This window comes from Pleurodeles waltl, chromosome 5, assembly GCF_031143425.1.
Source record: "Pleurodeles waltl isolate 20211129_DDA chromosome 5, aPleWal1.hap1.20221129, whole genome shotgun sequence".
In the NCBI taxonomy this organism is placed as follows: Eukaryota; Metazoa; Chordata; class Amphibia; order Caudata; family Salamandridae; genus Pleurodeles; species Pleurodeles waltl.
In genome coordinates this window covers 1,712,742,230-1,712,757,636 of record NC_090444.1, presented here as the reverse complement: position 1 = coordinate 1,712,757,636, position 15,407 = coordinate 1,712,742,230, and the positions used below count along the sequence as shown (strand labels likewise).

The 15,407-nt window shown below is 43.9% G+C and overlaps 1 protein-coding gene across 1 annotated transcript in view; it reads right to left on the bottom strand.

Annotated features, from left to right (window-relative positions):
* Positions 1-15,407, bottom strand: part of LOC138296694 (adhesion G protein-coupled receptor F5-like) — a 1,174,222-nt gene that overhangs the window by 912,266 nt on the left and 246,549 nt on the right. Inside the window, exon 4 of the mRNA XM_069236066.1 lies at positions 6,745-6,888. Within this exon, the coding sequence (XP_069092167.1) occupies positions 6,745-6,888 (144 nt within the window). The remainder of the gene's footprint in view (positions 1-6,744; positions 6,889-15,407) is intronic.

Below are 15,407 nucleotides of genomic sequence, written 5' to 3'. Positions count from 1 at the left end.
AGTAAGCCCTACACTGCCCATGGGACACAATGCATTGTAATTGAAAAGCTGGATATGTACTTTTATGTTTTACATGTTCTGGTATTGAAAAACTCACAAATACATTTTTCACTACTGTGAGGTCTACGTCTCCCATAGGGTAAACATTGGGTCACCTTCTTACATTTTATAAGTGCGGGTAGAGAAGTCCTGTTTGGTGTCTGAGGAACTGTAATTTAGAATCCTCTTTAACTGTAAAGTTGGATTTTAAAACACAATTCTGAACCTACCACGTTTATAAAGCTTACCTTTTCTTGTCCTAACCATTTGGTGCTTGCAGCGTGCTCCTGGGCCACGTGACCGGGTGCTGTTAGCAGCTGTCCTTTGTGTATTCCTCCTGACAGCCACACATCAGGGGAGCTTGATGGGCCATCTCAGGTAGGCTGGGGAAGAGCTGTCCTCAACCCCACTTGCACTTCAAATTACTGGGACTCAGCTCCTACACAAAGACCTTCACAATAGCTTTTTCTGTCTGCAGACAGACTCGGTCCAGGGCAAGGAGGCAGGATATGTCTCAAGAAGTTTCTCCCACTTAAAAAAGGCACCAGGTATAAACATGGGACCCTCAGACCCACTCTTCATATCACTGTTTGACCTCTGGAAGACTCAGAAGAAGGACCGCTCTTCCCCAGGAAGAACAATTGGACCTGCATCGTGACTCTACAGTCACTGGTGTGACTCCAAGGGCTGGTTAGCTGGCCTCCTTTTCAGAGCTACAGGGATACAAGAAGCTCTGATACTCTTGAACCCTGCACCTGGACTCTGCCTGCTGTCAGTCCTGACTCCTCAAGGTGGTGTCTCCCTAGTCCTGGATCCTTGGAAGTGGGTATAAAGGTTCTCTGCAACCCCCGCAGAAGTCTCCATAACAACTGACACAGTGTGATGCAACCCGATGCAGCCTTTGCAGTTTCTCATTTGAGTTGATGCAGCTTAACACAACTTGACGCAGACCTTGCATCGCAGCCTTCGTAACAAATCATAGGAACCAACACATTGCTTCTTGGATCCGCTGCAGCACAACACCCCTCATCAAGGGCATAAGGTACAATTTGCAGTGGGCCTAACCTTGTCCCTGTATCCAGCCTATCCTCCATCATGATCAGCCTGAAATTGTGACTTTATATCGGTCAAGCACAATCAGATGACCACAGTTGGCACTTTGTACTTTCAAGCATTATTTTATTCTGAATGTTTAAAATTGCAATTCTGCTGTTCCACTAATTGGAATTTTGATGTGTTGTGTCAAATAATTAAATACAATGTATTCTATTTTTCAAAATTAGTGTGGCATTTTTCTAGTGTTGTTTTTCACTTTATACTTTACACAGTGCCTCTAAGTTAAGGCTGACTGCTTTTGTGCGGATCTACCAGAGGATAATTTAGTGACTTTTCTCTGGTTCACCCTGACAAGAATTGAGGCTGATGCTCAAGTTGGGTTTCGCCCCCTCAGCCATCAACTAAAATTCTCACATGATCTCAATCACTTCTGTTCTGTCTGTCAGTGCAAAGGGGATCATATACTCTACTCTTCTCCTCTGAGTGGAGAGCCAATGGTTCAAGTTTTACTTACTTCTCAATAATAAAGGCCACTAAATTACCTACACATTCCATCATCTTTTTCCCTGGCTGGTACTTGCTGTAGAAGTATATAACAAAATATTCACAAAAGAGACACTTGCTTTCTTTATTTAATCAGAACAATTATCTTTACTGAATCAGATACACCAGCGTTTAGTGCCGATTCACCTCTTTGCCTGCAAGCACATCTTCTTCTTTACTTGAAGCTCAACATTAAGGCAGCAATTCCAATTAACAAAAGTATAAAAATGAATAGATAAAGCTAATTCATGACTAAAGCGATAGACTTTGTCAATGCATGTTTATTATATAAATACATTTTGTGGCAGTAGATCAGTGCTCTGCAAAGATCAGGACTAGAATACACCTTTGCCCCTCCCTTGTGACTACCCTTTTCATAGTATGCATTGAACAAAGCTTTAACTATACAAGTTTCAAGGCGCACAATCTGATGATTGGAAAAACTAAAACTTTTCAGCTAAAATTAATGGGAAAGATCATAGAGAACTGCATTGCCACATACCCAGCACAAGTGAGCTACAGCTTGCTAGAGAAATAGCTATTTGTTTTTGCCGATCATTAGAGTATTTAACAATGCGCTGTGCCTTTTTAGAGGAAGTGGAGCCTGTCTACATATCCTCCCTGACCTCTCTGCCTCAGCTGTTAGAGTGGATACAAGACATTTCTCATCCCATTGGAATACACTATTGGAATAAATGGGAAAATCGTGAAATGTCTCTATCCAAAATGGCTAAAAGAAAATGAGGAAAGTCAAGAGCTGAAAATCACGACAGATGTCAGTAAAGAGTCTGCGGGGCTCAAAACTCTCCCCTATGTTGTTCAGCATCTAAACTGAGCTCTTGGGAGACCTAATTAAAAGCAGAGGCCTTATCATGCACCAGGCCCTCAAAGTGCTGTACTATCAGTCAATCAGTCAGGTGTCATATGTATAGTGTGGCTTATCACCTGAGTGGGTATACAGGCGCTTGCTGCAGGTGTTTATTTGAAAAGCCTGGTTTTCAGGCCCTTTCTGAAGTGGGCCAGCAAGGGAGCGGTGGGAAGGTGGGGGTGAGGGGGAGAACGTTCCCGGCTTTGGTAGGCAAGATGGGAGAAGAAGCGTCCTCCGGCGTGGTAGCTGCTTATCTGTGGTATCTTTGCGAGGACGATGTGTGAAGTGCGGAGTTTTCTGATTGGTTGGTGGAGGTGAAAGCAGTGTTCAGGTAGCCGGGTCCTTGGTTATGGAGGTGTTAGAAATTGGGTTTTTGGTTGGCAGTCAGGTTACCCCCTGTCCAAGCAAAAGCCCTCACTCTAGTCAGGGTAAGTCACACACAAGCCAAGATTATCCTGTGCCCACCCTCTGGTAGCTTGGCACGAGCAGTCAGGCTTAACTTAGAAGGCAATGTGTAAAGTATTTGTGCAATAAATCATGCAATACCACCATATACCACCACAAAAATACACCACACAGTGTTTAGAAAAATATATAATATTTATCAGGATAATTGTAGGTCAAAACGAATAAAGTTGCAATGTGAATTTGTAGAGATATCACTGAAAAGTGATATACAGTGTCTTAAGTATTTAAAAAGCAAACAAGGTCTCTTTCAAGCACAAAGTACCTGGTTTGGAGTGGAAAATCTCCTCAGAGGGCCACAGAAGAAGAGATATGTGGAAAAAGGGTGTGTGCGTCGATTTCTCCCCAGCACACACGGACTTGCGTCGTTATTTTTCACGCGGGAAAGTCGTGCACCGTTTTCCGGTGTGCGGACAGTCTCTTTCTGTGGATCGCAGGGATTACCAGATGTCCTGGGTCTGTGCGTGGATTCTCCTGCTTGTTTACAGGCTGCGCGTCGTTCTGCGGGGCTGTGCATCGAAGTTCCGCTCTCACGGCAGGTGTCGCGTCGATTTCTCCTCTGGAGGTAGGGCGGCGTTGCCCTTGCAAGGCCGTGCGTCGAAGTTCCGGTCGTCCCGAAGGCGTCGCGTCGATCAGCATCGGTGTGCGCCGTTTTTCTCACCATGGAACAAGCTGTGCGTCGAAAATTTCGCCGCACGTAGTGTCCAAGTGAAACAGAGAAGTCTTTTTGGTCCTGAGACTTCAGGGAACAGGTGGCAAGCTCTATCCAAGCCCTTGGAGAGCACTTTTACAGCCAGACAAGAGTTCAGCAAGGCAGCAGGGCAACAGCAAGGCAGCAGTCCTTTGTAGAAAGCAGTCAGGTGAGTCCTTTAGGCAGCCAGGCAGTTCTTCTTGGCAGGATGCAGGTTCTGGTTCAGGTTTCTTCTCCAGCAAGTGTCTGATGAGGTAGGGCAGAGGCCCTGTTTTATACCCAAATGTGCCTTTGAAGCGGGGGAGACTTCAAAGAGTGGCTAAGAAGTGCACCAGGCCCCCTTTCAGTTCAATCCTGTCTGCCAGGGTCCCAGTAGGGGGTGTGGCAGTCCTTTGTGCGAGAGCAGGCCCTCCACCCTCCCAGCCCAGGAAGACCCATTCAAAATGCAGATGTATGCAAGTGAGGCTGAGTACCCTGTGTTTGGGGTGTGTCTGAGTGAATGCACAAGGAGCTGTCAACTAAGCCAAGCCAGACGTGGATTGTAAGGCACAGAAAGATTTAAGTGCAAAGAAATGCTCACTTTCTATAAGTGGCATTTCTAGAATAGTAATACTAAATCCAACTTCATCAGTCAGCAGGACTTTATATTACCATTCTGGCCATACTAAATATAACCTTCCTACTCCTTTCAGGTCAGCAGCTACCACTTCAATACTGTATGAGGGCAGCCCCAATGTTAGCCTATGAAGAAAGCAGGCCTCACAGTAGTGCAAAAACAAATTTAGGAGTTTTACACTACCAGGACATGTAAACTACACAGGTACATGTCCTGCCTTTCACCCACACAGCACCCTGCTCTAGGGGTTACCTAGGGCACACATTAGAGGTGACTTATATGTGGAGAAAGGGGAGGTTTAGGCTTGGCAAGTACTTTTAAATGCCAAGTCGAGGTGACAGTGAAACTGCACACACAGGCCTTGCAATGGCAGGCCTGAGACAAGGAAAAGGGGCTACTTAAGTGGGTGGCACAACCTGTGCTGCAGGCCCACTAGTAGCATTTAATGTACAGGCCCTATGCACATAGAGTGCACATTACTAGGGACTTATAAGTAAATTAATAGTCCAATCAGGTATGATTCAAGGTTACCATGATTTAAGGGAGAGAGCATGTGCACTTTAGCACTGGTTAGCAGTGGTAAAGTGTGCAGAGTCTAAAAGCCAGCACAAACAGTGTCCAAAAAGTGGAGGGAGGCAGGCAAAAAGTTAGGGGTGACCACCCTAAGGCTGTCAGGTCTAACAGGAGGCCTTTGTATGCATGGGTCAGGAGCTTGTAGTGCCATTATTTCTTGATCAGGAGCCAATGGAGGTCCTTAAGGTGGGTGCTGGGTGATGTGGGTTCTGTTGGGCAGGTTGAGGATCAGTCTGGCAGCTGCTTTCTGGATCTTCTAAAGTCTTTACATGACTTCGGTGGTGGTGCCTGTGTGGAGCGCATTGCCGTAGACCAGTTAGCGGATGATGAGGACCTGTGTCATTGTCTTCCTCATGCTGATGGGTAGCCACTGTGGAAGCAGGCTGCCGAAATGGCATTGACCTGGTGTTTCATGAAGAGTTTGCTGTCAAGAATGATGCTGAGGTTAGGGGCATTATCTTTCGGTGTGTGGGTGGTTCCCTACTTCTGCTGGCCACCAGGAGTCGTTCCAAAGGATTGAGTGTCTGGCGAAGATCAGAACTTCCATTTTGTCCATGTTGAACTTCAGAAACTTGCTGAAACATTCTTCATACAGTTATAGAAGGTGGTCTTCACCTTGGTGGGGTCTGCTGAGAGTGAGAGGATGAGCTCCATGTCATCAGTGTAGGAGATAATGTTGATGTTGTGCCATCTCACAATGTCTGAGAATAGTGTCATGTTGATGTTAAACAGTGTTGGGCTTAAGAAGGAGCCTTGGGGGATGCCACAGATGTCATGCTTGACCTGTGAGGTGAAAGGGGGAGGTAGACTCTCTGGGTGCGTCCTGTGAGGAAGGATGCCACCCATCTGAGCGCATCGTCTGTGATCCCAATCTGGCATAGTTGATGGATCAGTGTGTGGTGGAAGACTGTGTTGAAGGCAGCAGAGAGGACAAGCAGGATCAGGGTGGCTGCATCTCCCCTGTTAAGCAGGCCGTGGATGTTGTGTTTTGTGGCTATTAGAGCTGTCTTGGTGCTGTGATTGGCTCTGAAACCTGATTGTAGTGGATTTATTATCATCTTGCAGAAATACTGCTGCAAAAACATTGACTTGCAAAATATTGTCAAACTGGCATTATATATAGATAAGCATGGATTTACTAAACGTAGCTCCCTTGACAATATACATATAGGCATTCAAGATATGTAGAAGTGTACTTAAGAATAGAAGTCTATATCAACTAATGCACACTTCATGAGATGGGAGTCGATATTTTGGCTATGATATTGTCCTACGGCGATATGAAAGTCAACTCAATTCTGACATGTAACTAATCTCAATGAAGCAGGACACTATTAACTCAATTAAAATCATAAAACCGACCTCCCTCGTCAACCCCTGTTGGGCGCAAGTTCCGATATTTATTCATGAGTCCTTATTTGTCGAGGAAACTGCTTAAAAAATGTCTGCTCATTTGAAAGGGAGATGGCCAACAATTAATGTGAATGTAATGTGATATAGTGAGGACCTACATTTTACCTTGTAGATTGACAAGGCCTCATTTTATGCGTTTTCTTCAATGTTTCATTCCTGCTGACATATTTTATAACTTTTCACAAACACAGCTAAACAAAATTATTAGTGTTTTCATGAAAATATGTCCTTATATTAGTCCTCGACTCAGAGTACATTTCAATGGCCTGAAAACTGAAAAAATACCATACAAAAGGGGAGACACGATTAACGTGGTTAAAAACTCCAGAACACATTTTTAAAATGTCCACAGACATTTAAATTTCATTACAATATAGTGTCGGCCTGCTATGTGTAATCCGTGCTCCACACTTTGTGCAATATAGTATTCTAATTAAAAAAGTCACAACCCATATTTTTGTATAATTCATAGACACTTACCTGTAGTAACCGCGATGCTGGTTATATTAATCACATCTGAGCTAGGGAAATCATTTAGCTCTTTCAGAAACATTTTGAGAGTCTCCAGGATTGACGCATCCATTAAACTAATCTCGATGTCGGCAACATAATCTTGCGGCACGGCTGTTAATGAAAGAACACACATTGACATGGAGAGATAAGTTACGTCAAGGACGATGAAGCTCAGTCTCTCTGTGGCCATTAAGTGTTCGGTACATCTCATAACCTTGTGACAGTCAGCAACGCCCGAGATCAACCTCTCATTCACACCAATTTACTCTCCAAGCACCACTGTCACAAAGGTCTTTGCTCACTTAAATTAAATTCAGGTCTTTAAAAACAGCATACCGATCCTGACCACAAAAGTCGCATGCACATAGCTCTACAATCTGGATACAACCTGGAAAATCAGCAGATTTTCAGCAGTTCTGAGTTTTGAGTAGTGGCGAAAAGATGGGGGAAGAAAGCACTCACTCACCGAGTTTATAATTAGATCAGAAACGTGTTTTTTTTAGACCCAAAAGGTATTTATGAATTTAGACTTTGTGAGCCTGGTATCTTCCCTAACAATATATTTTTTTGTTTTTAAAAAACATGACAAAGTAAAGAAAGCACTTACAAAAAATGGCGGCAAGTGACACACCTACTGACATTGCCCATACTTGTTTTTAAATGAACGGGAGGATTTCTAATACTCTGCTGTGACTCTAGCACACTTTGCAAGTGAAATGCTATTTCCTATTTAATACGTATGAATGTAAGATGGCAGCATGTTTTTTCCTAGTGTCATGGCACCAGATTATGTAGTGTGCGCAGCATTTTTAAAATGGTACCCACTCTGCGTTGCACAAGCGGTGGGCACTGATATTGTTTTACGCCACTGTGAACCAAATCACATTGCAGAGCGAATGGTGAGACCTCAGCATAGTTGCTCTACTTAGGAAGATTATTTCTTTCCCTTGCACATGTCATTGTTAACTAAGGATTTCGTACTCGAATGGCCCGGACTGCCAAGCCAGGTCTTTCCTGAACGGGGACACAAACAACCTAAGGCTAGTTTCACACTGACGGGATAACAGAGACTGGAAGTTTGTGCTGGACTATTCCTATTGGAGTTGGGTCCAAACTGACGTGGCATGGTGGGCAAAAAAACAAAGAGCTGGAATTCTATGCTGAGCAATAGCTAATGGTTAAACTTATTTAAAGCATTCCCCAAACTCCACAATATCATTTGTGTGTTTGATGTTTCGCTCTAACTGGATATGCCCAGATGTGATTCCCATGCTCACTTAACAGAAATTCTGCAATAGTAACTGCCATGCACCTAAAAATGTGCTGATCTCGCATCTGTGAATCAATATCTTGTAATTCCATGAAGACACCATGATTTTGGACCCTGGATTACGAAAATCTTCTGGGACCCAGGCCCATGGTACCTGCAGCTGCACACATCAGTACCTTCTCAATTTGGGTGGGGGAACGTCACCCCCTCCCCTGCTGTGGGTGCAGCAAAAGTGAACAATAAAATGGTAATAAAATAACTATATTGCCATTTTATTTTTTGTCTGGCAGCCTGAGCTGAGCGTGAGGATGGAGCAGGGCCAATAGTGCTGATTTGCAGCAGGGAGGGGTGTTGGCTTGCTACACCAGTTCAAAGCACGTCATTTTGGCTAGCTGTCTTGCGACGGCCAGCCTGACATGCAGAATTTAAACCAATCCAACCCGAGCTGTCTTAGACACAGGGTGGAGGGAAGGCACAGGCCTCAGTGCCTGAATGAGTACTGAGCCAGTCCACTCCAACCAATCCTGGCACTTCTTTTATGCTAGTTAACAGCATGGGAGCAGCATCTGGATTGGTTAAGGGAGTTGGCTCTAGGCTTTGCCCTCCAACAACTGAAGACGAACACTAGAGCTAGAGGAAGTGCAGCCAGTGGGTAAGTGAATATTTCATTTTTCTTTTTATATATTTAAGTAAAATAAATAGTAATTATATCACTGACATGTATTATATTAATGTTTCAAAAATAAACATTTTAACTATAAAACGTTAAGTAATGCATGTCAGCAATTCAGTTACTGTTTATTGAATGCAAGCATTTTATTTAATTTTGCTTGATTTGGTAGTCGGCTCCTTTTTGACCCACTGACAGGCACTATGAAAAATACAAACATAAAAGAAAATTATTGAATACATGAAAATCTCATTATGCCCACGAGGTGGGAATAGATGACAGTCTGCTTCCCCTCCCGCTCACTAGTTATGAGCGAAGACCAAAGGTTATATTTAGATACAAAAATTAATTATTGTATCATTACATGAGGTACTCAATGGGCTCCGCAGATATATTAGCATATTTTAACATTTCCACATTTTAAGTTTCAGAAGTAATTTTGAGAAATGAGATTACAACAGGAAAAAGAAGATCAATGGAAATGATTAGCAGTTGTCCTGTGAAATGGATGAGATTCATTTTAAAATAAGGGGCATATTTATACTTTTTTGTGCAAAACTGCACTAATGCAGTTTTGCATCAAAAAGTTTTGCACCGGCTTGCACCATTCTTGAGCGCCAGCGGGGCACCATATTTATGGAATGGTGCAAGCCGGCGCAAAGGGTAGGCTAGCGTAAAAAAAAATGATGTTATTCGGGTGGGGCTGGCGGTATGGGAGAAGGGGTTTTTGCACCAAAAAGTGACGTTAGGCAGGTTAGAGTAAAAAAAATGACTATAACCAGCCTAGCGTCATGTTCTGACATAAAACCATCCACACCACATGACTCCTGTATTAGAAAAGACAGGAGTCATGACCACCACCCCAATGGCCAGCACAGTGGACCAGTGTCCCCTGGGCATGGCCATTGCACCCAGGTCCATTTATGGGGGCCCATTTCAGGTCCCCCAATAGCATTTTAAAAAAAAATACTTACCTGTACTTACCTGGGATGGGGTCCCCCATCTTCCACTGTCCCTCTGGTGTGGGTGGTGGTGTCCCTGGGGCCTAGGAAGGGCAACTGTGGGCTTATTCCATGGTGTTCCACCATGGAAATAGGCCCACAGGTCCACTAAAGTCTGCCCTGATCCAGGTGTTAAATAATGGTGCAAACCAAGCTTTCCATGTGTGATTTTAGCACGGGGATAAATATGGTGCTGAGGCCATAGAGCCATTTTTTGCACGGGAACACCTACCTTGCATCTCACTGTCGCAAGGTAGGTTTCCACATCGAAAAAATGACTTTAACTCCATAACTTTAGCGCTAGACGGGTCTAGCGCCAAAGTATAAAAATGGAGTTAGTTTTGCACTGAATTTGCATTAAACAAATTGATGCAAATTCAGCACAAAATGAGTATAAATATGTCCCTCAATTTCTTATGTTTGGTGATAAAACGTCCACTGCATTCGTGCCCTTTAGAAAGACTGAACATATCAAAAGTAAGAGAATGGCTGTGTTTACACAATTAATTTACAATATATTTGATTAATACTTTACATAGTGAAGGGAAACATCCAACGTTTTGCACATTTGTTTTATGAATTTGTTTGCTGCAGTGAAATCCTTTTAAAGATGAGAAAACCTCATTGAACAAATGATTGTGTTGCCAACATCATGCCCTGAAAGAAGCTAAACTTCTACACAATATCACTCCTTTACCAGCTGATGTTTTCAATCGTACATCATTTAAAAGAAACCCACTCATCAATGAAGTCACTTGAATGAGGCAGTGCAGTTCCATGCAAAGGTGAAGCAAGTCACTCATCTTTCATCCTGCTCTCTTCTGAGGTGCCTCAACCAATATCCGTGTGAGATTTATTGCCAATCTCTCGCGCTCACCTGGGCAGGGGGCGCGCACCACGGCATAGCGTGCCCCCAATACAGGTGTGGGCCGGATCGGACCGGTTTCGGCCGGCAGCCCAACTGTGGCTGCCGCGAAAATTTTTGAAAAACGCGCTCACCCCGAGGGGTGAGCCGATTGGCTGAAGGGGGTGTGGTGGGGGCTCCCAGGTAATCAGCAGGGGCAGCCCGAGTTAGTTAAAAGGGGGACTAAAGTCCCTCTAGGGTCAGGTTGTTTTCTTGACCCTGGGGCTGCCCCTGACGATCGACGCTCTCCTCCAGAGGACTGGAGGAATTATTTCCCGCCCACCCATCCCCAAAGAATAGCAGGATTAGGAAGACCTTAGGAGGGAAGGAGTCATGTTTTGGCACAAAACAGGTGGATAACCTTGGCATCAAGAATACTAGTGCAGGCGAACTCAAGACGGTATCATGAGCTTGTTGGCTCAAACCAGGGTGGCGGTGCTGTGGGTTTAGGAAAGGGGCTTGGGACGACCGCTACCGCGAATGTCCATAGCTCCCCCCACGGTACTCCATTACATGGCCCTGGAATTTTTTAATTTGGGGGGATGAGACTGCGCCAGGGGACCAAGGTATGGCCCGGTTGCCCAGTATCATTCCCATTGGGTGCCAGGGGGGATCCCTTGCTTAGGGTTGGCTCTGGCATGGTTGGATTGGGGGACAGTTTTCATGCTGGCCCGCGCCCCCTCTATCTTGAGGGGGCAGGTGAGTCTCGCCTTGTGAAGCGTAATTGGTTTTGGGGGAAACACGGCCCCCAGTTTACAGACGATGCCACAGGTGCCTAGTGGGTGGACAACCATGACTCCTTTTTTAAGATTTGAGATGTATATTGTAAATAATTATGGAAATTTAAGGATGAAAAGAAATACTGTACATATGATGATATTTTTATGTCGTGTTTATATGGTTGTGAATAAATACGGCCTGAGAATCGTTATATTCTCTATCGCAGGAAGGTTTCAGTCTGCTTTGTTTACTGTGAACATAAAGTATGTTTCTCCAAGTAGTGGATCATAGAGGGAAAACCAGTGTGAACTGTTTTTGTTTGTGGGTATCGATGCGGTCCCCCACCTGTAAGGTGTATAACCATTCGACACAATATTACCTGATTTCTCTTGGCTCTCAGTGCCCTTCGAATTTCATCAGCGTCGTCTTTTGGGGTTGGACCAGCATAGATTAGCTGCCACCCCTGACTTCACAATATTGACCTACATGTGACCATAATGTAGAGCATGTGTGATTTAATGATGTACTAATGTAAAGCGGTGCATTTGGATCCTATAGTAGAGTGAATTCACTGTAGTAATAGTAAATATATACAGTTAACCTTAACCTTTAAAAAAAAAAATCTTTGAGTTTAACGATATAACTACAATTTGTGTAAAGTGTGCACTAATGTTTATGGCTAACATTCAGAAATGTAATTCTCCTTCACATCGAAGTAAGTGTATTAGCAATTTTATTTTGTTTATCTTTATTGTAACATGAAATTTAAAACGAGAATGAGAAATCAACATTATATGAATGTAGAATTAATATGTGCATAGTAAAATCTGAAATTAAATGTTTATTAGGAATATTATTATTAACTTGACATGTTTAGGTCACAATCTATTTAACTTGAGAAACTGTTTTACATTTCTGCTAAAATGTGATTTTATTGCAGGTGCATTCACATAAAAAGTTAGTTTGGAAAAAGGTGCACAGAGACACCAAGAGCAAGGATGATTGTCCCTTATTCATACATCTTGCCAATGATGTCCAGAGGACCAAGGACAACTACGTTCCCAGGACTGTTGTGGGATTGAGAGAAGATGTTGCACGTTACAGAAGACAGGAGAAACATATGATAATATGATCCAAGGGGTGTTACCTGATGGATTTTTGCATTTTATCTAGGATTTACACTGGATGATTGTAGCGCAGATTCCTTGGATTCTGAGAGATACAGACCTCTGACTATTCCTCATCCCCCATGCTTCATTGAGTGTGGCTTAGATTTACACTTAAATCTCTCTGAACCAAGAATCGTGACGAGCTTCTGAAATGCTGACACTCATCCCTTCATTTCCTTTTTCACTGTTGCAAATCGTTGTTGTCCTATTTTTGCTTCTCACATTTTGTCCTGTCATACATAATTAGCTTAATTTGCACTACATTCAACTCTTTGAAGTATTTTAATTGTCCATGATTCAACATTGATAGATGCTTTTAGCTTCCACTAATGTGTAAGAGACTTGAATGTGTCCTGTTCTCAGAACATCACATTAATTTGTCAACCTTCTTTTATTGTTGCAACTATTGGTTTGCCTTATGGTAACTTGTCTAAATTTCTTCAGAAGATTTGGCTACCCTATGGTTATTCTGTATCTTTACAGTATATTTTTGAGGTTTGTTTCTTTTAACCTTAGTGTTAATTTGTAAGAAGGCCCTCTAACTTTATTTCTGAATTGGGTTTTCATTGTGTGGCCAACTTGGTTACACTGTAAAAGTGATTACTGAGTTATTACCGAATTTCCTGGTTGCTACCCTGCAGGGAAAAAGACTGTCAAACTCAAGTTAAGAGCACATAAGCAATGCTCCATCGGGTAATCAGAAAGTAGATTTAATTGAGTTACTTGGGTTTCTGGATAATGTGATATTCACATACACTTGAATTCATCGAAGATTTGGGGTTCAAGAGCCCTTTAATTATCACTACATTTTGGAGCTGGAAAGGCCTTCATCGATAACCCTCTGTGTTCAAGGCTGAGTGCCAGTGGAAGAGACATGCTCAGGGACCTACCCCTGAGGCAGATCTGATACGTTTCAGGATCCCGCTTTGTTGGTTGGGCAGTGATAACTTGTCCTGAGTCTGCAAATATACAGCAGTACATCAGTTTGTAGTGGGATTATTTTTGTGTGTGCTCAATTGAGAAAGGGTTGAAAATGTATTTTAAATTTCTGGTATTATGCACAAGTGTTACACCGGACAGCCCTAGGGTGGTCACCCCTAACTTTTTGCCTGCCTCCCTCCACTTTTTGGACACTGTTTTGCTGGCTTTTAGGCTCTGCGCACTTTACCACTGCTAACCAGTGCTAAAGTGCATGTGCTCTCTCCCTTAAAACATGGTAACCTTGAATCATACCTGATTGGACTATTTAATTTACTTATAAGTCCCTAGCAATGTGCACTCCGTGTGCCTAGGGCCTGTAGATTAAATGCTACTAGTGGGCCTGCAGCACTGGTTGTGCCACCCACTCAAGTAACCCCTTTTCCTTGCCTCAGGCCTGCCATTGCAAGGCCTGTGTGTGCCGTTTTACTGTCACCTTGACTTGGCATTTGAAAGTACTTGCCAAGCCTAAACCTCCCCTTTCTCCACATATAAGTCACTTCTAATGTGTGCCCTAGGTAACCCCTAGAGCAGGGTGCTGTGTGGGTGAAAGGCAGAACATGTACCTGTGTAGTTTACATGTCCTGGTAGTGTAAAACTCCTAAATTCGTTTTTGCACTACTGTGAGGCCTGCTCCCTTCATAGGCTAACATTGGGGCTGCCCTCATACAGTATTGAAGTGGTAGCTGCTGATCTGAAAGGAGTAGGAAGGTCATATTTAGTATGGCCAGAATGGTAATATAAAATCCTGCTGACTGGTGAAGTTGGATTTAGAATTACTGTTCTAGAAATGCCACTTTTAGAAAGTGAGCATTTCTTTGCACTTAAATCTTTCTGTGCCTTACAATCCACGTCTGGATGGGCTTAGTTGACAGCTCCTTGTGCATTCACTCAGACACAACCCAAACAGAGGGTACTCAGCCTCACTTGCATACATCTGCATTTTGAATGGGTCTTCCTGGGCTGGGAGGGTGGAGGGCCTGCTCTCACACAACGGACTGCCACACCCCCTACTGGGACCCCGGCAGACATGATTGGACTGAAAGGGGACCTGGTGCATTTCTTAGCCACTCTTTGAAGTCTCCACCACTTCAAAGGCACATTTGGGTATAAAACAGGGCCTCTGCCCTACCTCATCAGATACTTGCTAGAGAAGAAACCTGAACCAGAACCTGCATCCTGCGAAGAAGAACTGCCTGGCTGCCTAAAGGATTCACCTGACTGCTTTCTACAAAGGACTGCTGCCTTGCTGTTGCCCTGCTGCCTTGCTGAACTCTTGTCTGGCTGTGAAAGTGCTCTCCAAGGGCTTGGATAGAGCTTGCCTCCTGTTCCCTGAAGTCTCAGGACCAAAAAGACTTCTCTTTTTCACTTGGACGCTTCGTGTGCTAAAATTTTCGACGCACAGCTTGTTCCGCGGCGCGAAAAACGCTGCACACCGACGCTGATCGACGCGATGCCTTCGGGACGACCGGAACTTCGACGCACGGCCTCGCAAGGACAACGCCACCCGACCTCCAGAGGAGAAATCGACACAACGCCTGCCGTGAGAGCGATACTTTGACGCGCAGCCCCGCAGAATGACGCGCAGCCGTAAAACAAGCAGGAGAATCCACTCACAGGCCTGGGACATCTGCTAATCCCCGCGATCTACAGAAAGAGACTGTCCGCGCGCCGGAAAATGACGCACGACTTCCCCGCATGAAAAAAAACGACGCAAGTCCGTGTGTGCTGGGGAGAAATCGACGCACACACCATTTTTCTACGTATCTCTTCTTCTGTGGCCCTCTGAGGAGATTTTCCACTCCAAACCAGGTACTTTGTGCTTGAAAGAGACTTTGTTTGCTTTTTAAAGACTTAAGACACTTTATATCACTTTTCAGTGATATCTCTACAAATTCACATTGCAACCTTATTCGTT